Source organism: Lontra canadensis, unplaced genomic scaffold, assembly GCF_010015895.1.
Source record: "Lontra canadensis isolate GAN:19392208 unplaced genomic scaffold, GSC_riverotter_1.0 scaffold40, whole genome shotgun sequence".
Lineage (NCBI taxonomy): Eukaryota > Metazoa > Chordata > Mammalia > Carnivora > Mustelidae > Lontra > Lontra canadensis.
In genome coordinates this window covers 4,196,144-4,222,791 of record NW_022631034.1, presented here as the reverse complement: position 1 = coordinate 4,222,791, position 26,648 = coordinate 4,196,144, and the positions used below count along the sequence as shown (strand labels likewise).

The 26,648-nt window shown below is 32.8% G+C and overlaps 1 protein-coding gene across 5 annotated transcripts in view; it reads left to right on the top strand.

Annotated features, from left to right (window-relative positions):
- Positions 1-26,648, top strand: part of LRRC40 (leucine rich repeat containing 40) — a 55,356-nt gene that overhangs the window by 12,864 nt on the left and 15,844 nt on the right. For 4 of the 5 annotated variants that reach the window (XR_004384115.1, XM_032870089.1, XM_032870088.1 and 1 more), the window contains exons 2-12: positions 833-1,014; positions 2,102-2,175; positions 4,849-4,978; positions 8,166-8,289; positions 11,542-11,684; positions 12,919-13,091; positions 14,372-14,459; positions 14,567-14,612; positions 20,628-20,736; positions 23,793-23,900; positions 26,221-26,331. Coding sequence is in view for 4 of the 5 variants with exons in the window: in XM_032870089.1 (XP_032725980.1) it covers positions 833-1,014; positions 2,102-2,175; positions 4,849-4,978; positions 8,166-8,289; positions 11,542-11,684; positions 12,919-13,091; positions 14,372-14,459; positions 14,567-14,612; positions 20,628-20,736; positions 23,793-23,900; positions 26,221-26,331 (1,288 nt within the window). In the remaining variant the exon portion in view is untranslated. The remainder of the gene's footprint in view (positions 1-832; positions 1,015-2,101; positions 2,176-4,848; positions 4,979-8,165; positions 8,290-11,541; positions 11,685-12,918; positions 13,092-14,371; positions 14,460-14,566; positions 14,613-20,627; positions 20,737-23,792; positions 23,901-26,220; positions 26,332-26,648) is intronic. The other variant, XM_032870090.1, reaches the window with a different exon arrangement.

The window sequence follows — 26,648 nt, the reverse complement described above, 5'->3', positions numbered from 1 at the left end:
AAAATAGCAGCTACCAGAATTAGTTATGCCTTCCAGATGTCTACTGAGAGTCAAGGCAATATAGCTATGCAGGTGTTTGAATCCCATTTCTGCTACCTACTAGCTGTATAACCCTGGGTAAATTCTGTGCCCCATTTTTCTTGCCTATAAAATGAGAATAGTAATAGCATCTATGTCACAGAAATATTATGAAGTTTAAATGAGTATGTTAGAAAATTACCTCTTACTTATTAGCTATTACTATTACCAGTGCTTTTTCAGACACTATATACTCCTGTTGTAAAACTTAATGACATCATCTTATAAATGTTGATTTTCATACTTTTATCGTGTTAGCATAATGGTACAGTTTCTTCCTTATTGTCTTATATATCTACTACAATGTACTATGAAGAGTATGTGTATAGTAAATATAGCTGAATGAAAATAAAAGTAAGGGGCATCTGGGTGGCTCAGATGGTTAAACATCTGCTTTTGGCTCAGGTTGTGATCTTAGGGTCCTGGGATCAAGTCCCACATTGGGCTTCTTGCTTAGCAGGGATCCTGCTTTTCCTTCTCCCTCTGCCTGCCCCTTGACCTTCTTGTGCTCTTTCTCTCTCTCTGACAAATAAATAAAATCTTCCCAAAAAAGTAAGATTTAATATATAAAATACATACTCTGTTTTTGAATAAAATCAACTTTGGATGTAAATTATTGCTTTTTGAATTTTTAAAAAGTTTTACTGTTTCAGAAAATGCTTTTCGATAGATAAACTGAATGGCTATTATAGAAGTATGTCACTTAGTATCTCATTTCTTTTCTTTCTTCTTGATGTGGTGGTGATGGAAATAGTACCTCAGTGTGTCTGGAGAATAAATGTGGATATTCCTGAGGAAGCTAATCAGAATCTTTCATTCAGTACTACTGAGCGATGGTGGGAGCAGACGGATTTGACCAAACTAATCATATCCAACAATAAACTTCAGTCACTTACAGATGACCTACGACTCCTGCCTGCACTCACTGTTCTTGATGTAAGTTGACGGATACAAATATGGGTCATTAGTTAAAGAGACTCTGAAGGTAAATTTAGGCTTTGATAAGCAAAAAACGTGTTTAATTGGTAGAATGCAAGGAAGAATAAATTACTGATAGGCATAGCCTAATGGTTAACAGTGCACTTATAGAACATCAGGTTTCCAATTCTGACTATCACTTGATAGCTGTGTGACCTTGGGAAAGTTACTTCATTGTACCTCAGTTTCCACATCTATAAACTGGGACTGACACTACTTATTTTTAAAAATTGTTATTAGAATTTGATGCATTATTACATGCAAACAGAATCCATATTTAACAAGTGGTTGCTGTTGCTCATCTTTTTTTTATTGCTATTATTTTTCTCTTCATTATTCTGGACATTAAAGCAGTACTTGAAATTACTTTTTTTTTTTTAAGCTTCAATACTGACTTAAATTATTGAACTTAACTTTTTGTGTGTTTATTCAAGGGCAGTTTTTTAGTCTCATTGCCATGTCATACGGTAAAGCATGAGTAGTTTATTTCACAGTCTCTGGAGTTTGGATGTACTTTACTTAGGAACATCAGAAATCTTCCAATTCATGTCAGAAAGTGTTAGATCTGGTCAAATTTCTAGAGAAGATTTTATTTTCCTCATTTACAAAATGCATGGATTGGCTTAGATGTTCTCTAAGGTTCCTTGTATCTTGAAAATAATATGAGAACATAATAGAGGTTCCCTCTCCTCTTTCTTGTTTTTTTTTTTTTTTTTTTTTTTTTTTTGGTATATGTTGACATGAATCATACCATCAAGTGCTAATTGTTTCTAACCCTCTCATCTCTCATGTGAGACTGAGATTCCACTCAGTGATTTTAATTGTAATATCTAAAATTGATGACTTACCACTTCATGATTTTTGAACAGGAGCTTAGTCAACTTCAAATTCCTTTTCTTCTTCTGTACATAGAACAAATTAATACTCCAACTATACTATTGAATTAGAATAACAGAATTATTGTTGAAAAACTTTGTACAATGGCAAACTCATATGTGGTTAATTATAAGACTAAGCTAATTGACTTCTTTTTAATACATTTTAGATACATGATAACCAGCTGACATCCCTTCCTTCTGCTATAAGAGAGTTAGAAAATCTTCAGAAACTTAATGTCAGGTAAAATTTAAGCTTATTTAATTTCAGTATTGCTAATATAAGGGTATAAATCTAATATCCTTTAAAATTTTTTTCTAATACTAGAGAATATTTTTGTATTATCTCAGAAAGTGGTAAAAACAGTGTAAGAATTTTGTTTTTTTTTTAAAAGATTTTATGTATTTATTTGAGAGAAATGGTGAGATAGAGAGCAGGGGAGAGGGGTGGAGTGGGGAAACACAATCCCCGTTGAGCCGGGACCTTGACGTGGGACACAACCCCAGGACCCTGGGATCATGACCTGAGCCAAAGGCAGATGCTTAACCGACTGAGCCACCCAGGCACCCCACTAAGAAATTTAAATTTTCTCAGATTATTTTTGTTTATTTTTGTTTTAGAATTGCCTGCATGTTTTTCTGATTTTACAAATGTAAAGCCAGTTGATTTTTTAAGTCCTTTTTGTTTTATTTATTTAATTTTAAAAAAGATTTTATTTATTTATTTGAGAGAGAGAGTGTGAGAGAGAAAGCATGAGTGGGCAGGGGCCAGAGAGAGAGGGACAGGCAGACTCCCTGTTGAGCAGGGCTCCTGAGGACCTGGGGCTCAATACCAGGACCCCGGGATGATTACCTGAGGCAAAGGCTGATGCTTAACTAACTGAACCACCCAGGTATCCTCTTTTTGTTTTATTTTTATGTAACAATTTTTACTGTTTTTTTTGTAACATTTTATTGATATCTCAGGTTTTAAGTTACTTTGATATTTTAAAAAACATCTCGGTTAAGCAATAAGAAAAAATTGGAAATAATTTTTTCATTAATGATGAAAAATGTCATGATTTTAGTATTAGTAGCTTTTAAACTTTTCTGAGGATTCCTGGAGTTCTACAGATATGCTTCCGGTACTTGTTGATAGGTATTTTGGAAGCCAGGTGGCTAAGACTCTGGCTAACTTTGTTTGCCCTTCAATACACACCTAGACTTCCAAGAAATAATAAATACTTTAGATATATTTTATATATACAGATTAGGGGAAGGGGATTTGGGAAGATTTCATTTAGGAGATAAAAAGGTTTATTAAGTGTTCAAAACATGTTTTGAAAAACTGGTTTATAAAATTGGTATGGTTATAGATCTATCTCAGTGTTCTGTGATTAAGTCAATTGCTTTGAGGGAGAACATTTCCTTTAGTTAGAGTCTTCATCTGTTGAAAAAATTACTACAAATCAGCAAAAATATTTATACATCAAAGGTGCTAATCATTTAGAGCTACATCAGAACCTTTTCCCCATACAAGTCCAGGGCATGGGTGTGACCTGCAAAGGCAAGAATGGGTAGGGTTGAGAGAATATGTGAGGAAGTATGGATTAGGTATGGCTTTAGCTTTAGCTTCCAGTACTTCAGACTATTAAGTGTTAGGGTGGAGGAAATAGTTGGGAAAGAAATGGAGGAAATATGTAGCTAGGATTACATCTCTGCCCAACTACATCCCTGTGAAATCTACAAAGATTTCAATTAAGTGACCAACAATAATAACCAATTTTTGACATTTTTTTTAGTGTTTTTTATTTATTTATTTGACACAGAGAGAGAGATCACAAGCAGGCAGAGGCAGGCAGTGTGGGGGGGAAGCAGGCTCCCTGCTGAGCAGAGAGCTTGATGCGGGGCTTGATCCCAGGACCCTGAGATCATGACCTAAGCTGAAGGCAGAGGCTTAACCCATTGAGACACCCAGGTTCCCCTAGTGTTTTTTATTTATTTTAGATGACATCTTCTGGTATTTTTGTTTTAGCTAGTTTTATTTTTATGTAATTTAAGGTTATTTTTACCCCATTATATTTCTTATTCCACCCTGTTATTTGTTAAGTAATTGTAGATGGCATGAAAATAGAATGGAATTCCTAAGTGAATAGTTGAGATAAATCTGGGAACAAATTAAATCAGGTCATCTCTTAATTATTAGGGAATGTATCATCTTCAGTGACTTGGGACTTCTAAAACAATAAACTGAGTATCTCTACAGAAAGACTGAGCTGAAAAATTAAGACTAAGTACAAAGAAGAGTGGAGTTGCATATTATATTTAGCTGGACATACCAGGCCCTTTAACAGAAATAGCTATTTTTGTCTCGAGTGCTAGCTTAAAAACATAATCCCATAGAAGCTATTAACTCCACTGTAATGAATATGTACCCATATCTGTGTCAGAATCCTAAAATTCAGATACAGGGGTGCTTGGGTAGCTCAGTTGGTTAAGTGTCTTAGGCTTACATGATGATCTCGGGGTCCTGGGATTGAGCCCTGCTTCGGGCTCCCTGCTCAGTGGTGAGCCTGCTTCTCCTTTCCCTCTGCCCCTTCCCCAACTTGTGCTCTCATGAGCACTCTCTCTCTTTTTCTCTCAAATAAATAAAATCTTTAAAGTAAAATAAAATAAAATTCAGATACAGTATGAAAAATTAAAATTTATGATTTGGTTAAAAACCTTTGTTCTTTTATTTTCTTTGAAACTCTCAATTTGATTAATTTAGATGACTATAATCTTAATGAGTTGTACGTGAAGTTTGATAAGTTTTTAGAACTAGTAACCATATTTCACTTTTATAAATGAGCCCATGTAGTTGGTTAGCAAAAATACCTTTACATATATTTATTATGTTATTACCAAATTACTTAGCATTTATTTTATCAATCAATAGCCATAACAAACTGCAAATACTACCTGAAGAAATTACAAAGCTAAGAAACCTGAAAGGTCTATATCTCCAGCATAATGAACTAACTTGCATCCCAGAGGGATTTGAACAACTTTTCAATTTAGAAGATTTGGTAAGTTGTGATTTTCCAATTTTTATATAATTTTGGGCTGATGTGATTTTTCATCAGGCTGAGAAATTGGATGTATGATTGAAATCATGAAAAACATGGACAACTGGTTATATGACTAGATTCTCAGAAACTGTATTTCAATAAGATTGCTAAATTAGTAATTCTTAAATTTGTTTTTCCTATTTTTTCTTATAAAATCACGTTAGGTTTTAATAAAGAATAGAGTGTGGGAAGGGGGTGATAAGGAATGGCTGTTATTTAGAGGATTTTATGGCTTTGCAAAATAGGGGAGATGTGTCTTTAGCATACGAATTCCCATTTCTATACCCGTTCCTTCTTTATTGTCTCTATAACCCTCCTGTCCTTTGAATGTCCAAACAGTCCCTTTAAGGCCTGCCTTTTCTTCCCTATTTTTCAAAATGTCCACCTTACCTTGCAAATTTTCATTCCATCTATGTCACATCCTGAATGGAGATAACCATAAAGCGAAACAGATATTATTATTTTTTTAAAGATTTTATTTATTTATGTGACAGAGAGAGAGATCACAAGTAGACAGCACAGCAGGTAGAGGGAGAGGAAGAAGCAGGCTCCCCGCTGAGCAGAGAGCCAGATGCGGGGCTTGATCCCAGGACCCTGAGTTCATGACCTGAGCCGAAGGCAGAGGCTCAACCCACGGAGCCACCCAGGCAGCCCAAAACAGATTTTATTTTAAGAGTAATGAAAATAATAAGCACTTTGCTTTGTACTTTACATATAGCAAGGTATATAGTTTTATCCCCTAATTCAGATATGGAACTACAGTTTATTTAAAAAAAAAAAAAAGTACCTTATCTGAAGCCATGTAACTAATAGGTAATGAATTCAGGATTTTAACATAAGTCAGTTTGACTCCAAAGTGTATCCCTTTTTTTCTCCTACTATACCCCTGAAGGAGTAAGATTCCACTAAAATACTCGATCTGAAAGACTAGCTAAATTAGATTAGTTGTTCTAATATATAATCTATACTGCACATAGTTATTTCCTCTTGCATTCTTATTGTTTTCCCTATTACATGTTTTCAGAAACTTATGTCACTTTAGTCCAAGTTTATTTCTCATTAAAGGGGAAATTAATTCTTTTACCTCTTTTTTCCCCCTATAAATACATCTTTCTTGATATTTCCTTCATCCATTCTAGTGTTTGAAATCAACATATGTAACTTTCCTTAACTGTTCTTCAGTATCTGTCTTTGTCTTTCAATGTGATCAGATTGGAAATAAGGTTTGGAAAGTTAAAGACATAGGTAGATAAGATGAGTGGCTAAGGAAAGGGCCATCAGATTTTCTTATAAAGTCTAATGGTAAAAGATAGCAATTGGTATATTAAAAAAAGAAGAGTGTTTAGATTAGAAAGAAGATCTAAGAAACTATAGCAGTTCTCAGTTGTTTCCTTTTCATGGGTTCCTAGATAGTCATTTGCATAATGAAAGGATAGTTCAGTTGAAAATTGTGTTCTTAGGGACTCAGTATCCAATCATAAATGTAAGCAAAAATACATCACAACATTTGAAATATAAGCATGTTTAATAATTTAAGCTAGTAATTTTCCTAAAAGTTATATAAAAACTGCTTAGCAATGATACTAAATATTTATTGAAGAAATGACAGTATAAATACTGATTAATTTATGTATAAGGTACTTATATTTAATTATTATATTTAATTTAATTATTAGCCACAATAATTAAATGTTTAACTTTATTAGTAATTTTGTTGATTTGGGTTCTCTAAAAGATCTTAAGAATTTGTGAATTAATCTTTTCTGTATCAAAAACTTTTTAAAATTTTTTATTTTGAAATAATTCTAGATTTGCAAAAATGTTAAGAGATCACAGAGTTACTGTATACTCTTCACCTAGCTTTTCTTAATTTGATATTTTACATACCCATGGGACATTTGAAAAACTAAGAAATTAACATTGGTACTACGATTACTAACTGCAGTATAGATTTTATTAAGATTTTCCCAGCTTTTCCACTAATGTCCTTTTTTTTTGTTCCAGGATCCAATCCAGAATACTACATTGCATTTAGTGTCAGTAACTTTTGATATTACAAAATATTTATTCAGTAGTAATCTGTTCATTCTTAGTGTTTAGAGTATAGGAGTTGTAGATTGTTGTTTCCTGTTGTTGATTATGATATGTTATTTTGTGTTATTTATAATTGTAGCCCTGTTTTATAAAGAATAGCTGATCTAGAGTTTTTATCTTTTTCTGTCTTCTTAATTGACTTAGAGTTAGAGAATGCAACTGTTTAATGTTAGGCTAAATGAGTCTTCAGAGAACAAGTTCCCTTAAGTCATTTTTTTTTTAATTCATTATTACAACTGGCCCTACCTAACAGTTTGCTGATAGCTAGTGGAGTACTTCCCCCTAATTCAGATGTCATAAGAGTTATTTGTCTTTTAAACAGAGTTTCAAAAAACGTTCTCTTCAAAACTGTGTTTATGTTTTAAAGAAAGAAACAGAAACAATGACTTAAAAAACAGGTATAGACACTGATTAGGCAAGCTTAAATGAAGGAAAAGCAGAGAGTAAACTTCTGGACTTAGTCAAAACAGACTTGCCTCTGTCAGCAGAAGAACCAAGAGGGAATATTTTTTATATAATTTAATAAATTAAAACATCTATTTTCTCAGGTTTATTTTTTTTTTCTTTCAAGATTTTTTTTTCTCTTGCAATGGTATTTTTCATTTCATACTACAGTTTACCTAGTTTGCCTAATTTATCCTATGTACTCAATAAATATCAGATGGACAGATTTTTTTAACTAAAAACATGATACATGATATAGCATGACTTAGTAATAACAGAAACCTTTATATAAAGTATTTCTGAAGTTAGAATTCATTCTGATTCCTTTGTGTTCCATTACTGGGCACATGGTCTGAGGTAATGAATGACAGTTTGTGAAATTGTCAGTGGATGAGGGTTATAAAATTACCACCTCTAAAATAGTCTTCATGTTGTAATCTCCTCAAATCCTCGAATCTCTTTGAGGGATCAATTATTTATTTATTTATTTATAAATTTATTGATTGATAATTTATTGGTAAATTGATTTATTGATAATTTATTTATTGATAAATAAACTGATTAATTGATGGATGGATGGATTGATTGATTCATTGTCTTTCTAAAGGATATTTCCAACAATCGTCTTACAACTGTTCCTGCTAGTTTTTCTTCTCTCTCCAGTCTGGTGCGACTTAATCTTTCCAGCAATCAACTGAAGAGTTTGCCAGCAGAAATAAGTGGAATGAAAAGTAAATCTTCTCTGTTTTAAAACATACATGAATGTGAAGTTGGTGCAACTTATACTTAGAAAAATAAATTTTAATATTGTTAGTTACAGGGAAGTAAAATAATAGATTTTATGTGGGTAAAGCAAATAATAGCAAATAGTAAGATTTTCTCCAGACCATTGTTGTCTAGCTTAACTTCCTAAACAGTTATTACCAAAAGCATATTTTGGCATATCAAAAAGAGGAAAATAAAATATAATTATGAGTTATGGTAAAATTATATACCGGAGATATTGATTAGGGTTTTGAGCTGTGTTATCTCTTCATTTATTCAACAATCACTAAGAGGTTATTCCCCTCTAATTGGTGATTCTACTTGTGGTTTTGTTATAGCTGTAGCTTCCTCATGGTCCATAAGTAATGATGCCAGGAGATAGTCTAGTTTTGCCCAAATGGTCAATCATGTTTTAAAAAAGAAAAGGTTAAAATAGTGGTTCTATTGAAGTTTACCATTGAACTATCGTATTTAACATATTCTAGTACTAATATTAAGGGATAAAAAAATTGAAGGCACATTTCAGTACCTTTTAAATAATTATAATTCATTATCTCAGAATTCTTGATTTAGAGGGCAAGATCATTTTTTTGTTGTTGTTTAAAGGCAAACTATTATTTCTTGGTTGATGAGCATACTGTATATCAGCTATCCACTATTTACTTTATCTGGTTTTTTCTGCTAATCATGTATAAACCCTCTTCATTTTCTTAAACCTCCCTCTTGTGGAGGCTATAGGAGTGATTTTGTATAGTTGATTACAGATCATTTTGAGATAAATTTGTAAAATTGTGCTGTTTTATTTTAGATTAGTAGTCATTTGTCATTTGTAATAGGAGTGCAAACGTTAAATCTCCCATAAATCGAGTGGATATTTTAGGGGAGCCTTTACTTAGGATACCGGTAATTAAGACCTTGCTTATATTTGCCATTTTTCAATAAAGGTATGTTATCTTAATATGTAAGAAGCTTGAAATTTTTTTTCATAATTTGAATGAACATATCTTGAGAGATGGGAAAAGAGGGAAATCAATAGGAAAATACTTTGAATTTATAGCAGTTTTTCCAATATACTATATAATTAACGATCAGATGCTTTCTTCCTTTAGCCCTGACAGTGATAGCCATGACTTTTAAACTATCACCAGTAGGACATTTAGTTGTTACTTCGCTATTAATGACTGGACCCTAAGAACAATATCTAACGTTTGTATGGTTCTTGGGAACTCAAATGCTTTTATGTGTATTGTTTTGCCATCACAAAGTTGTGATGTTAGGGGAATGTAAATTAGGGGAATGAGTATTTTTTACATTTCAAAGGTTCATAAACCTAGGCTTAGAAGTTATGGTATATATCATAGAGCCATGGCTGGAATCACAACAGTTCTGTAAGGGCTTGAATCCTTTTACTCCATCCCTGTTGTTCTTTCCACTATGCACTGCTTATATTCTCAGTCAGTACTCTTAAATGCAAACAATTGTAAAAATTTAGTGTCTAACTTTTAAAAACTTTCTTTATAGAATTTACTGGATTTGGGTGAATCACACTGTGACTTTTTAAATTTTTTTATTTTATTGTTATTTAAAAAAATTATATTTATTTGAGAGAGAGAGAGCACAAGCAGGGGAAAAGTAGAGGCAGAGGGAGAAGCAGACTCCCCAGTGAGCAGGGAGGCCATACGGGGCTTGAACCCAGGATCACAACCCAAGGTGAGGGCAGACATTTAACTGACTAAACCACCCAGACTTCCAACTGTGACATTTCTAAAAATGCTGTAGCCAAATAAAACATAAATTATTATAGAATTTGTTGAAAGTAGTGCTATTATATTTTGTTTTGAAAGCAGTTAGCTTCTTTAAATATTAAAAGCAGTCTAAGGCAATATCAACCCAGTCTTGCATTATGTTAAAATAGGCTCAAAGTACAGCAAAAAAGTTGTAAAAAGTATATCACCTATTCAGACTAAAGGGTGGAGAATGAATTGTGGAAAATTTATGGTGGCTACTGTAAGTGGAAGAATCTGTGATATATATTAGGGAGAAAGCTGCTTACTGAATTTTTAAGGGAAAGAAGACCTTTACATCTTTCCATTTTTGTTTTCTTACATGCTTTTTTAAGAAAGAAAGATCCAGGAGGTAAGAGAGATTCTGCAAGTAAGAACATCCTTGTTGAGCTATAGTATGCATTCTTATTCATAGTGTTAGCTAAGATGTTAGAGAAAGCCTGTAATTTAAACAAAAATGGGTAAAGAAAGAAAGAAGACAGGGAGGGAGAAAGAGGCCATATGGATAGATGGAGGAATAGGAAGACAAACATAGAAATCCAAGGCTTTTTTTTTTTTTTTTTCATTTGACAGAGAGAGAGAGAGATCATAAGTAGGCAGAGCAGCAGGCAGAGAGAGAGGGGGAAGCAGGCTCCCTGCCGAGCAGAGAGCCCAACGTGGGGCTTGATCCCAGGACCCTGAGATCACGACCTGAGCTGAAGGCAGAGGCTTAACCCACTGAGCCACCCAGGCGCCCCAGAAATCCAAGGCCTTTTGACAGAAAGTCAACTGGCCAAATATAAATACATGTATCTAAGCTACTACTAGCCAGTTACTTGACATCCATTCATACAGCTAGTATGCATCCATGTCTATCTTTAACTACCTTGAGCTTTTTCTTTTTAAAGATGTAGAATTACTGGGTTGCTGGGTGGCTCAGTTGGTTGCGTGGCTGACTCTTGATTTGGGCTTAGGTCATGATCTCAGGGTTATGAGATTGAGCCCCGTGTCAGGCTCCCTGTGGAATCTGCTTGAGATTCTCTCTCTCCCTCTCCCTCTGTCCCTCCCCCTGCTCCTGCTCTCTCTCTAAATAAAATATTTAAAAAAATGCATAATTACTGAGGGAAGTAATATCTCATAGTTTGTATATTTTAGAATACCTTAACAGTATTGAAGTATTTTGTTTTTTACCATTACAAAGATGATTTGGACTATTACTAAACATCATTTTTAATGTCACATCTGTTTAGTTATAATTAAATATAAAAGCAATCTCAGTTTATGTTTATTTCATTCAGTGGTATTGAGGATTCTTGATTATTATAGTAGTATACAGTGGCATGGGTTTGTAATTCTTCATGATGATGTACACGTTCTTTGAATGTATATACAAATATAGACCAATATTATTCTTTTTATTAAAGAATTTTTGTTTTCACTTATTATGTATTATAGGATTAAAGCATTTGGATTGTAACTCAAATCTCTTAGAAACTGTACCTCCTGAATTGGCTAACATGGAATCACTAGAATTGCTTTATTTGCGGAGGAATAAATTACGTTTTCTACCAGAATTTCCTTCTTGTAGATTATTAAAGGTAATATTTAGGTGATTATTAAATAACTATATATTTTCCAAAAGTTAATTATGAAAATGAAATTTTTACATTGGGAATATGTATTAGTTACAGTGCTATGTTTTTTGTATCTTTTTCAGAATTTTAGTATGACTAAATACATTAATGGTGTATTGTTAGCAGTAGTTTTTTTTAAAGAAAGAATCAACTTAAATATAAGAATTTGTCCATTTCATCTGGGGAGTTGTATATAACTGGAGAAGTTGATGATGAGGCTAACATAGTATGGTGGAGCCATACTGTAGGACACCTGGAGTACTAGGAAGGAATTTATATCTAACTCTGATTAAGTTGCCACCTTTTATATTTACCTGATCATTATTGGGTCTGTTTAAAATTAATTACTTTCTTTTGGTTTTAAGTATATAGCATTGTCTTCTAAATTTAACATGTTTTGTTTTCCTTCATGTATACTTTATGTATTAGAGTTAAAAGGGCTTCTCAAACAGAATGGTGGCAATGATAAAAGGAACTGAAAAAGTGATTTAATTAAAGATTAGTTATACATCTGATAATTATAGATTCCATTAGTGGGATATCACTATATTTAAATATCACTAATGAGGGGCACCTGTGTAGCTCAGTTCGTTAAGTGTCTGACCCTGGGTTTCTGCTCAGGTCATGATCTCAGGGTAGTGAGATGGAGCCCTGTGTCAGGCTCCCTGATGAGCATGGAGTCTGCTGGAGATTCTTTCTCCCTTTCCCTCTGCCTCTGACCTGCTCACTTGTGCTCTCTCTCTCTCTCTCTCTCTAAAGTAAACAAAGAAATCTTAAAAAAAATAACCACTAATGAAAATGTTGAATAACAACAAACTGATTTTAACTTTTTATGCTCATTCTGACTTACTTTAAAACTTTAAATTTTTTATCAGCATGGGTCTTGGATTTGTATTTTTATTATTCTGTAAATGTAACTACTAAATCATTTCTGTGCTTTGGTTTGTAAACTTGGAACTTTCTGCCAAATTAAACCTTTAATTATTTTTTAAATTATCAGAAAATCCTTGAAAATGTTCTGTTTTTACGATTTTTAACTTTGAATTAGCTTACTTGTAATTGAAAACTTAAGCATGTTAGTAATAGAAACTTGGGTTTTTTCCATGTATTTTTCAGTGATTTGAAATTAAGACTTCAATTTTATTTTTATTATCTATTGAATACAGAAATACATAATGAGTCATCTTTGGTTTTGTAGGAATTACATGTAGGTGAAAACCAGATTGAAATATTAGGGCCCGAACATCTTAAGCATCTGAATTCTATCCTTGTGCTAGACCTGCGGGATAATAAGTTAAAATCTGTTCCAGATGAGATTACACTGCTACAGTCTTTGGAGAGACTTGACCTAAGCAACAATGATATTAGTAGGTAAGTTTAAAGATCAAAGGAATAAAAAATCATACCTGCATTTGCTTATAATTCATAAGTTAATAAGTTATTTAAGATTTGTAAAAAACACGTAGAGATCTCTTTTCTCAATTGAATTCACTAAACATTTATTGAACAAGTATCATATGCAGACTTAAAAAGAATGGTTAGAGTTGGTCCTTGGCAACAAGCTAAAAATACTAATAGAATCAGATATATTTACAGGTTACTCTAATCTATTTAGAGCATAAACTAGGAAGTCAGGGTTTTTACCTGTTTCGTTCACTTGTCTATCTCTAACTCCTAGATCAGTGTCTGTGTATATAAAGGGTACCTGATAAATATTTGTTGAATTAAATGAATGTAAAGCCATGGGAGAGATAGAAAATGCTTTGAGGGCGTAAAGGAAATATAGGTATCAGCAATTTATTGAGAGGATCAGGGCAAATTTTGTGGAAGAGAAAATGTTTTTAAATGATCATTAGGACTGGGACTAGGATGAGGCAAGTTAAGTGCCTAGAGCACAGAATTTAAGAGCACCTTCACCTTCAGGGTCATGCCTCACTCTAGTCCCACCATATTTAGAGGATGACCATGATTTTAAAGTGTGTATGTATGGTGGTCAGAATGATTTACTTGGTGGGACAAAACTGCACAAAGAAAACCTTGAAAGTTCAGAACTGAATTTAGGGCTTGAAAGGTAAATTGAGGCCGTATAGAAAAGGACCTTAAAATGCCTATGAAGAGTAAGTTTTCATTCTTTAAGAGATGGGAAGCTCCTGAAAGATTAAGAACAGAAGCAATTTGATTATAATGTCATTAAAAAATAAATTGGTATTGTGCATTGATCACAATGTTTGTGGGATAGGAGTGCTTTTGTACATGGGAAGTAATATTAGATTATTAGGGAAGAATTTCATTTGCTTACTTGAAGGATGAAATTAAAACATTTAGTATCCTTGAGTGTATGGCTGTCTTGAATCACTGATTCATTCAAATTTACTTTTTACAATTTTTTAGCAAATGTTTTTTGTAGCTCACCTTTTTTTTTTAAGCAATCACAATATGACAATTTCAGAACAAATCTGTTTTTTCTCTTATGTGTTCAGCATTTATTTCAAGGGGAGATATTTTAGACCTATGTTACTTGAGCTTTCTTTGACACTATTATAGGATATGTTTTTACAAGTTTCTTACATGTTGTTGTTTTAGAGTCAACTATTGGTTGAATTATACTTACTCTTCATGTTTTCCCTGAAATTGAGTTAATCTTTTTGTAGTCTACCCTGTTCATTGGGAAAACTTCATTTGAAATTTCTGGCACTAGAAGGAAATCCTTTGAGAACCATACGAAGAGAAATTATAAATGTAAGCATATTTGGAATTCAGTTCTGGTTTTTAAATTTGAAATTCAAATATGCCTGTTGGTCTCTGAAACTGCAAGGTGAACATGTGTCTTCTCTCTACCTTTTCAGAAAGGAACCCAAGAAGTCTTAAAGTATCTGCGAAGCAAGATTAAAGGTACTTTTCTATTTTTTCCTCTATTTTGAAGGATAATATGAAAGGCAGTGAAGTGCTAACAGTACATAAATTTACATGTATTTTGGGTGTAAATAATTAGAGGAAATGGTCCCTGGCAGGTGTGGTTCTAATTATGAATCCATATTGGTCATAAATACGCTGGAGTTATAAACATATCCTTAAATTCACAATAATAATGATTTATCCTTAATTTCTTTGATTTGTTACAGTGTATCAATTGGAAAATAAAAGATTCAATAAGCATCCTAGTGCTTTAACTTTGAAAAAAGAGCAAAAAACTTGACTTTTATAATATAGTATATGAATGCTATTGACTAGGAAGTATATTAATAGTTACTTGAGGGGTGCCTAGGTGGCTCAGTGGGTTAAGCCTCTGCCTTCGGCTCGGGTCATGATCTCAGGGTCCTGGGATTGAGCCCCGCATTGGGCTCTCTGCTCAGCAGGGAGCCTGCTTCCCTCTCTCTCTGCCTGCCTCTCTGCCTACTTGTGATCTCTGTCAAATAAATAAATAAAATCTTTAAAAAAATAGTTATTTGAATATTTGCTTCATGCATAGTTTTGCTAAATTCTAACAAGTATAAAGATAAAACACATTTTCCAGGGTATATTAATTTAGCATGAATGTGTACCAAAAGAGAAAATGATACTATACATTTAATTTTTATTTATCTATCTATTTATTGATTTATTTTTAAAGATTTTATTTTTATCTGAGACAGAGAGAGAGACAGAGCTCAAGCAGAGGGAGCAGAAAGCTCCTCTCTGAGCAAGGAGCCCTATGTAGGACTTGATCCCAACCTGGGATCATGACCTGAGCTGAAGGCATATGCTTAACTGACTGAGCCACCCAGTCATCCCATATACATTTAATTTTTAATGCTTCACTAAAATTGTACTATATCCCAATTTTTATTTTATGCATATCATTGTAGGATACACTAGAGCATTAAAGAAAAGTGAGCTATACTAGTGTATTGCTGCATAACAAACACTCTACAACTTAGTGACTAAATACTGCAACTGTTAATTTAGCTCATGACTTTGTTGGTTATGCACAGCCTAACCTAGCACTGTATTGCCAATCAGTGTATGTTATATGAATAAGATAATTATATATTTCAGCAATTTTCATTTTCCAGCTTGACCTTCAAATCAAGTAACATAATTTTCTAAGACTTTTATTTCCTGCCAATCAAGGAGTTCCCTTTCTTTTCTAGATATGCTTTCTCCTCCAGACAAATTTAATTATTCTGATATGAATCAGTTAGAAGTCATATCAGAATAATCAAAAAAATTTTTAAAGACTTAATTTTTTCAGAATAGTTTTAGGTTTATAATGAAATTGAGAAGAAGGTACAGATATTTCCCATATATCCTCTGCCCCCACACATGCATAGCCCCTCTCATTTATCAACATCTTTTATCTGAATGGTACATTCTTTACCAAAGATGAACCTACATCGACACATTGTAATCAGAGTCCATAGTTAACCTTGGAGTTCACTCTTGTAGTATAGTCTATGGATTTGGACAACTGATACGTATTCCCCATTGTAGTATCATACAAAGTATTTTCACTGCCCTAAAAATCTTCTGTGATCTGCCTATTTATCCTCTTATCTCCTCTGTCACCACCTGTCTGGCAACCATTAATCTTTCTCTTATTTCTGTAGTTTTTCCTTTTCCAGAACATCATATAATTGGAATCTTTCAGATTGACTTCTTTCCCTTTGTAGTATGCACTTAAGTGTCCTCCGTGCTTTTCATGGCTTGATAGTTCATTTTTCTTTAGCACTGAATAACCTATTGTCTGGATGTACTACAGTTTATTTATTCACCCTACTAAAGCAAATGTTGGTTGCTTCCAAGTTTTGGCAATTATGAATAAATCTATTCTTTTTTGCATGTGGATTTCCTGATGTTTCAGCACCATTTATGGAAGAGACCATCTTTACTCCATTGTATTATTGCCTTTGTTCCTTTGTTAAAAATGAGTTGACTGTATTTATGGAGGTCTATTTATGGGCTATTCTGTTCTGTTGATCTGTTTGTTCTTTTGGCAATTTCACACTGTCTCAATTTCAGTAGCTTTATAGTAAGTCTTTAAGTTGAATAATGTCAGTCTTCCAACTTTGTTCTCTAATCAATATTGTGTTGGCTATTTTGAGTCTTTTGCTGCTTTATGTAAATTTTAGAATCAGTTTGTCACCATCCACAAAATAATTTGCTGGGATTTTGACTGGGATTGCATTGAATTTATAGATCAAGTAGGAAAGAAGGGACATCTTCACAACATTGAGACCTCTTATCCATGAATACTGTCTCCATTTATGTAGTGCTTTGATTCATTCATCAGAGTTTTGTAACTTTCCTCATAGAGTTTTTATAGATATTTTGTCATATTTATATGTAAGTATTTCATTTGGGGGGATACTAATGTAATTAGTATTGTGTTTTTAATTTCAGGTTCTACTTATTATTGATAGAAAGGAAAGCAATTTATTTGTTTTTAAAAGATTTTATTTATTTGACAGAGACACAGAGAGAGAGAGAGAGGGAACACAAGCAGAGGGAGTGGGAGAGGGAGAAGCAGGCTTTCTGCTGAGCAGGGAGCCCAATGCAGGGGTCGATCCCAGGACCCTGGGATCATGACCTGAGCCAAAGGCAGAAGTCACTTAACCACTGAGCCGCCCAGGTGCCCCAGAAAACAATTTATTTTTATATATTGACCTTGTATCCTGCAACCTTACATAATCACTTACTAGTTTCGGGAGGTTTTTCTTGTCACATCTTTTCGATTTTCTACCTGTGGTCATGTCATCTGTGAACAAAGACTATTTTTTGTCCTCCTTCCCAATATATATACTTTTTATTTTATTTCCGTACTTGCATTAGCAAGGACATTCCGTACTTGCATTAGCAAGGACATTTCAGTATGATGTTCAGAAAGAATGGTAAGAGGAGGCATCCTTCTTTGTACCTAATCTTAGGTGGAAAGCTTCAAGTTTCTTACTATTAAGTATGATGTGAATTGTACGTTTTTTGTAGATACCTTTTATTAAGTTGAGAAAGAACTCCTCTATTCCTAGTTTGCTGAGTGTTTTTAATCATAAGGGAATGTTGGTATTTGTCAGATGTTTTTTATGCATCTATTGATATGATAATATACTTTTCTTTTTTTATCCTGTTGTGAAGCATTACATGATTGATTTTTGAATGCTGAACTAGACTTATATACCTGGGTAAATCCCACTTAGTCACCAGTGTATAATTTTTAAATACTTTTTAATATTCAACTTGCTAGTATTAAGGAATTTTGCATATATGTTCATGAGACATCCTTTGCCCAATATTTATTTTTTTTAATCTTTTTATTATTGAGTTATAGTAATTCTTTATGTATTCCGGATAGAAATGTCTTGTCAGAAGATGGGATCAGGAGGGAGACAAACCATAAGAAACTCCTAATCTCACAAAACAAACTGAAGGTTGCTGTGGCAGGGGTAGGGAGAGGGTGACAGGGTTATGGACATTGAGGAGGGTATGTGATATGGTGAGTGCTGTGAAATGTGTAAGTCTGACGATTCACAGACCTGTACCCCTGTGTTTTCTGTGTTGAGTTTTATATGTTAATAAAAGTAATTAATAAAAAAAAGAATTATCTTGTCAGATACATGATTTGTAAATATTTTCTAGTATTTTGTGGGTTTGATTTTTCATTACTTGGTGGTGTCCTTTGAAATACAAAAGGTTTTTTTTATCTTTTAATTTTGATGAGGTCAATTTATTTTTTTCCTTTTCTTTTTTGCTTATGCTTTTGGCTTCATGTCTAAAAATACTTTGCAAAAACCTATTTTATGAAAATTGTTTTCTATATTTTCTTCTGAGTTTTATACTTTTGCTCTTATTTTTAAGTACTTGGTTAATTTTGAGTTGTTTTTTATATATGCTATGAGATAAAGATCCAATTTAATTCTGCATGTGGCTATCCAGTTTCCTTGCACCATTTGTTGAAAATGCTATTCTTTTCTCACTGAATGGTTTTGTCATTTTTGTTGAAAATCAGTTGACCAGAAATACAAGGTTCATTCTGGACTCTCAATTTTATTCCATTGATCTGTATGTCTATCCTGTGCCAGTTCTATAGTCTCTTGATTACCATTGATTTATAGTAAGTTTTGAAACTGGGAAGGGTAAATCCTGTATTCTTTTTTCTCAGTCTTGTTTTAGCTCTTTTGTGTTTCTTGCAATCCCACATGAATTTTAGAATCAGTTTGTTGATTTCTACAAAAAGTCAGCTAGGATTCTGATACGGCTTACATTGAATCTGTAGATCAATTTAGGGAATATTGCCAACTTGTATTTTTTAATTAAAAAGTCAGTAAATGTACATGGAAAAAAATTCAACCAATATACAAGGATATATAATGAAAAGAAAATCTCTCTCTTGCATAGTCCCGTCCCAGTGGATAATGGACTTCCTGTTTATATTCTTTTTTTTTTTTTTTTAAAGATTTTATTTATTTATTTGACAGAGAGAGATCACAAGTAGATGGAGAGGCAGGCAGAGAGAGAGAGAGAGGGAAGCAGGCTCCCTGCTGAGCAGAGAGCCCGATGCGGGACTCGATCCCAGGACCCTGAGATCATGACCTGAGCCGAAGGCAGCGGCTTAACCCACTGAGCCACCCAGGCGCCCCTTCCTGTTTATATTCTTGATGCTGATTATTAAAAGTGGCTCTTTGGAAAGTGGTGCGATTACTCTATGTCAATATGTTGTCATGCTAGTCTACACATATATTTAAAAACTAAAGCTGGGTTTTGTTGCTGGTTTAATGTTGCCTATCTGCTGATGTAATTTGGCAATATATATTACATCTCTTTAAAATGATGTAACCAAAATGCTAGTGTACTTCTAAATACTAAAGCATTTGCTTAATACTAATAAATATCTTGATGTCTTTTATTTCTATTTGATACTGTCTTTTACTCCCTGGTCTTTCTGTGAACAAAATATCCATATGATATTTGCATTAGAACTACTAGCTTAATATTATTGATTATTGAATAATTGATGAGCTCCATGCAAGAGAAATATACTTCATAGTATTCAACAAATGTTCATTAAATGCCTCCTGGGCTGAAGCAAGATCAGAGATATTACTAACTGTTTTATGTTCTTTGGGTATGCCTTATGCTCTTAACATATATATGAATGCTAGGACTATTTAATTTTCTTCACACTGTTGAAAATTAATAGTTTTTTTTTTTTTTTTTTACTTATGTCTAGATAGTTTGAAGTCTCTTTTGCCAAAAAGTCACAAAGCCATTTCTTTTTGATGTGTATGAGTTGCTTTGTTCTTTATACCATATAATGGCAGTGTTAAACAGTCTTTGGAAACTAATAAGAGGGTTAATTGTGTGTGAGTAGGCATGTATGTTAGGAAATACCTGTTGAAAATAAAGTCTTGCTTTGCTGAAAAAAAACCCTCTTAACATAAATAATGTACCAAAAGCTCACCTGATTATGTAAATCCCTCAGTTTCAAGTGATCAAAGATAATCAGTTGCCATATGTCCTAGCTTAGAAGATCAGTATATACCTATTTTGTAGACATTTGTGGGAAGTAATGTTTTTCCTTTGTTAATAAAATCCTTCTAATTGACCATAATATTTTTCGTAAGAGGAAGGTTTAGTGTCATTGTTTCTTCTGAGAGATTGTAGTTGTTCTTTGAAGGTTCTTTTCTACTCCTAAATTTTCTTAGTAGGATTTATTAAAAGATTTTAAAGCCATATTGTAGTAATTTTATCTATTTTCTGTTAATTAAATATTAAATTCTAGACCTAGATTTGAGTTATTAGAAATAAAGTATATGACTAAAGGCATTCTTACCAGTAACATATAGAAATCATGTATTCCATTTTTATATATTTCCAAGAATTTGTAAATGACTTTATAATATGTATATTGGATTCACATAACTTTTCTCTTGCCAGATGATGGACCAAGCCAAAGTGATTCTGTTATTGAGACTGCCATGACACTACCAAGTGAATCCAGAGTCAATGTACACGCTATCGTCACATTAAAAATACTGGACTATAGGTATGTTATTTTCTTAAACACTGTAAAACATACAGAAAACTTTGAGAAATAATCCTTCAGATAAAAGGAAAGTTGGTGAGGAAGAATTCATCAGAGTATATTTGTACTTAGATTAATAACAAGTGATGCAAAAACAGTGATGAGATAAAAGCATATTAAAAGTCAGTGAACTTAAATACCATTCCTTCAGTGATTTATATTTATTATGCTTAAGAGATAGATGTTTATTAATATTGACATTTTTATAATAAAGAACATTTTGTTATAAAAAATAAGATGAAAGTATTGTTTGGTAGTAAAGTTTTTTGACTCAGTAAACAGTTTCAAGAGGATTTTATATTGGGAAAGACTCTACTAGTAAATAAGAAATTAATATCAGTTAGTTAATGAAGACATTAAGCAGGCAAAGCTTGAGAGGTTGTACCCCATTAATACATCTAAGCCAAGTAATATGCCATGATAATATTATGCTCTAGTACATATGTATTAAACCTGGAACAGTTGCAATATTGGTGTATAAGTTGATATAAAAGTCTAAAAATGTTTATATTATGGAAATGTATTTGGGGAAAGAAGATACCTATGCAAATATTGTTAAGTATTCTTTTAGTACTATCTAGGCAACAATGATAAAATTAACCAATGCTGTCAAAGCTTCTACAGTGCTTAGTTCATGTCTGGATATTGTAATGAAAATACAAAAGGATACAGACTGAAGTTCAAGTCAGATGACCAGAGTTATTCAGTTATCTAACAGTAAGCATTGGTGTCTGGCCTCTTTTCCTTAATATGTCAGTAGGAACCACTGACCTTCTCAAAAGTCAGGATACAGTTTCTAGTTCAGATCTATTGTTTCATTCACATTGTTTTTACCTCTAGTCTAACACTCTTTGATGTATGTAGAAATCCCTACTCTAAGCCAGCTTCCTTGTTTGACACTGTAACACAAGATGTACTCTTCCATATTTATGTTTGTATCCCTCTTTTCTCAAAGCATAGCATGGTAGCTTAGCATGCTTCTCTTCCACATAATGTACCCATTTATTAATAGACATTGTTGGAACCTACTAGGTTTCAAATCCTATGGTAGGTGTCATAATACACCAAATGATGATGAGACAGACTTGATTCCTGCTTTAGAATTTTTTTTCTCTGCCTTCATTCCCTCATCCCTGAATGGGAATGATTTATTGTGTCCGTATTCTGTGCTGGGCAATGTACTAGGTATTTTACATATGCTGTTGCTTTTAATCTTCCAAACAATCTATAAAGTAATATTGATACAATTTTATTTGAGATAACAGTTCCCACTTTTTAAAGTCACAGATATCAGGGCACCTGGCTGGCTCAGTTGTTAAGCGTCTGCCTTTGGCTCAGGTCTTGGGCGGGCTCAAGTCATGATCCCAGGTCGTGGGATTGGGCCCCGCATCAGGCTCCCGGCTCTGCGGCAAGCCTGCTTCTCCCTTTCCCACTCCCGCTGCTTGTGTTCCCTCTCTTGCTGTGTGTCTCTCTCTCAAATAAATAATATCTTTAAAAAAATAAAAATAAAAACAAAGCCATAGATATCACAAAAGTGTTTTAAAGATAGCACTGAAGACCATACATCTTAGATTGTTTTGATTCTAAATTTATTATAATTTATTTTCCTCAGAGACTTTAATTGAAAAGGAGTATTCCATTTAAAATATAAACGATTCCCAATATCAAAGCATAAATGCCTTCAACTAAATTTTTTTGAAAGAGTGTAATATTCAGTGTTCGATTACGATAAATCAGTTCCCCATGATTTGAGCATTTCTGATTAAAAAGATAAAAATCCTATTGACACATAGAAGATAGGGCCGTACAGCAGAAGTAGAAGGTATAAAAACTGAAATTTAGGCTGTCTTTTTACCTATCTGTATTACAGTGCCTTTCTTACAGGTTTCTCTATATTGGACTTTATATGTAATAATTGTTTTCTTGTTCATAAAGTCATTAATTTGGCATTCTATCAACAATATTTCTAAGTGGATGATGTATTAGGTATTGAAAATTATAAAAAAGAATGGGGACAAATGGCTAATTATAACATCAACAGATTGTTAAATCTGCAAATGTCAGAGTACTACTATACTTTCATTTAAGATTAATTGTATGCTTTATTGAAAATCTTATTGAAAAGGAAATTTATTTACATTTATTTTTGCAAAAGGTCTGGCCCACATAACAATCAATAGCTCTTCAGATTCTAATTTCACAGAACTGAGGTTAAGAGAAAGTAATTTTTAAAAAAGCTCCTTAATGGTAAAACCAGGAATGGTTTAGTCTAAGGCCACTACCCTGTCTACCTTGTCACATGCTAAAAGATAGAGAAGTTGGCTTAGAAACGGTTTAGTATAATGTTGAACTTTTATTTTTTAATTTGTATTTATTTTTTTAAAGGTTTTATTTATTTTACAGAGACAGAGAGAGCACAAGCAGGGGGAACAGCAGAGGGAGAAGGAGAAGAGGCTCCCTGCTGAGCAGAGAGGCCAACGTGGGGCTCTATCCCAGGACCCTGGGATCATGACCTGAGCCAAAGGCAGATACTTAAGTGACTGAGCCACCCAGGTTGCCACAGTGTTGAACTTTTAGAAATGATTGTTACCTTGCAGTTAACCATATAGCTACATAAAGGTGGCAGATAGTCCCTGAGAAAAGGGATGGGAACAGCTTTAAAATTATAGATTAGTTCTATTCTGAGGTAGAAGAATCCATTTACTAATTACTGTCCATTACTATGTGTTTTCTAAACATCTTGGACTCTGAAGATATATCTAGTTTTATTCACTCTATGTGAATGCTCAGAAGGTATGGTACCATGTATTGTGATACGATATGTTGTCTGAATTCTTAATGGTGAATATTTTGTGAGTTTGTAGGTTTTTGTGGCATTCTTCTTCACTGTTCTTCATAAGCAACTGCCTTCTGCATTGAAAACACAAAATCTTTAAGGGCCTTTAAAAGTGAAAAGTAATAATCATATCTTTCTGGACTACTAAGGATGATGCATTTTTAAATCATTTTTCATTTAGTGATAAACAAACAACTTTAATTCCTGATGAAGTATTTGATGCAGTGAAAAGCAACATTATCACTTCTGTTAACTTCAGTAAGAATCAGCTATGTGAAATTCCTAAAAGGTGAGAATTGTTCATGATGTCATTTCTGTTAAGTTGTGACTCATTTCAGTTGTGTTTGCATCTCAGTGATACGAATAATGATTTTTCATGTTTTTTAATTTAAAATATATGTAGGGTTTTTTTCACTATTGATATTTGAGGGATTTAACAAATTACAATTAAGTATTCTCTGAGACATATTAACATCAGTTCTGAGAGGTATATAAGTTTTTTAAAATTTGATTTCTTTTTCTTTTATATTTTAAACATGGAAAATAGGTATTAGAATTATTAAAAGTATAAATTTTTCCATGTAATGAAATACTAGAGGAAAAGTTTTAAGATACCATCCAAAGCCAGGTCCATGTGGATTAATAGGAATTTTCATTTTGGGCTGTACGTTAATGAATTGCTAAGCCACTGAATTTTTCACTAATAGTAAAAGCAATAAAAAACAGATAATCCTGTTAATATTTTCCTCCCAGAAAAGGATTCTTTACTATCAAATACTAGAAGTCATATGCATTGTACTTGTACTGTTCAGTATGGCTTTGTTGATATAAGTTATGGCAAATCTTTAGGTTAGAGAAAATTAGGAGAAAAAAATCTTTAGGAGAGAAAATTAGTTTAGTATGATATGGAACTTTTAAAATGATTGTTATCTTGCAGTAAACTATATACCCAAAGAAAGCTGACAAGTAAAACAACAGTAGGGAAGACGGAATAGGTAAAGAACTTGGACAATGGAGTCAATTGCTTGTATCTGTAACCCAGATCAGTGAGCTGTGTGGCTTTCAACAGGCTAACTAGCTGCTCTTAGTTTCCCTACCTATGGAGTAAAGATACTAAAGTACATATTTTATGAGAATTAAATTAAATGACATAATCCACACAGAGCATTTAACCAGTGCCTGCACTTAGTAAGCACTTAAGTACTTAAAAAAAAAAAAAAAAGGTGATTGGGAATATAAAATTTGACTGTCAAAAACATTTTTTCGATGTTTAAAATTTTTAAACAGTCAGACAAACTTTAACTTGCTTTCTGTTTTGCAGGGCCTAGTTTGGAGAATATAGATCTTAAAAGTAAATTAACTTTGAGATTCCATAGCAAAAAGAGATCTATTTCCTCTCCTCTCTTGTTTAAAGGGTTCTGAGAATACTTGATAGAAGAACTGAGCAGTTAGATTTGCTCTCAGGATAGGTTTGCCTGGGGGATCCTGGATCAAAACTGGGAATGAAGATGGAAGGAGTTAAAACACATCACCTTACTACTTACTTTCTCATTTTACCTCAACCTGGTAGTTCATATGCAAAACAATATGGTATTCTGTTACCTCCATTATTTCATCATATTTTTGGCAATTTAGATGACCAAAGAAGAGATAGTAAGGACATAACTTGATCTAGAGAGTTTGAGTAATTTTCCTTTAATTTTTTTTTCACAAGTCATACATTTCCTTATATGATTTCCTGATTGTGAAAATAATACTTACTCATAAAATTTTGGACGAAATCAAGGGACAGATCTTTTGTAGTCCTATTGCTATTCATGGCATGTTTTATTTCAAACTGTTTCCCCTTTAGAATTATATATACAATTTGTATCTTAACTGGTTTATTTGTCCTAAGTGTTTTCCTATGTTGTAAACAATACTTTTAAAATCTGTCTATATACTACAGGTTGATTATGGCAATAAATAAAACAAAACATACTGTTTTTTTCAACCAGATTTCCAGAAGAATTACCTAAAGGAGTATGGCTCTCAATACATATATCAAAAAACTTTCCAAAAAAGTTTTATCAGTTACATATCCAAACTCATCTTTCTTTAACACAACAGTTGATAGTCTTTCTTTCATATGGTTTCATTTCTTGGCAAATCATATCTAACATTTCTTGTTCTTTTAGTTAATAACATGCTTTAAAATCACTAAGGTTGAGTAGTCTTACTTAGCAGTAGTTGTCTTTCTCTTTAAGTCTTTGACTTAAGTTGTTGTAGTCATGACACTTACCAAACCTAGGAATTAATTTAGTATTCTCTTGAAGTCATGATTAATCTAATGATAATTTGGACAAAAAATACTATACTTTAATAATGTTGACATATCATAGTTAAAAAACTTCCTGAAGTACTCAGATACAGTGAATATTATACTGTGCAACCTAAAAAAAACCTGTTATAGAATACAAACTGATTGAAATTGTGAGAAAAGTAAAAGTTACAGAAAATCTTAACTAGCAAAAATAATATAGGATTTTTTCCTCCTATTGTCTACTTGTAGTTTTGAAGTTCTGACAGTGAATTCAAGAGCTAACATTTTTAAATTATTTTTGTTTCAGAATTGTGGAACTGAAAGAAATGGTTTCTGATGTCAATCTCAGTTTTAATAAGCTTTCCTTTATATCCTTGGAATTATGTATGTTTCAAAAGTTGACATTTTTAGATCTCAGGTATTTATTGATGTTATTGCTTCACTTTTTCATTATAACTTGTCTTTGAGTTTTGCCTAACATTTACTTGTTCCCTCATGTTTCCTAAGTAAGTGTGGAAATTGCTTTTTAGTTTATTAATTACATCTTAGGACAAATCTAAAATTTAGCATTTAGGAAATATTTTAATCACATATCTATCATTTGTAGGCAGTTTGTAAGTTAAATAAGAAATAATTCTTTAAAATAGTAGAGCATATTAACACATTCTTTAAATCCATGCTTGAGCAAAATTACAAATAACCCATGGAAAATGTTTGTTTCCTGTTTTTCCTTTT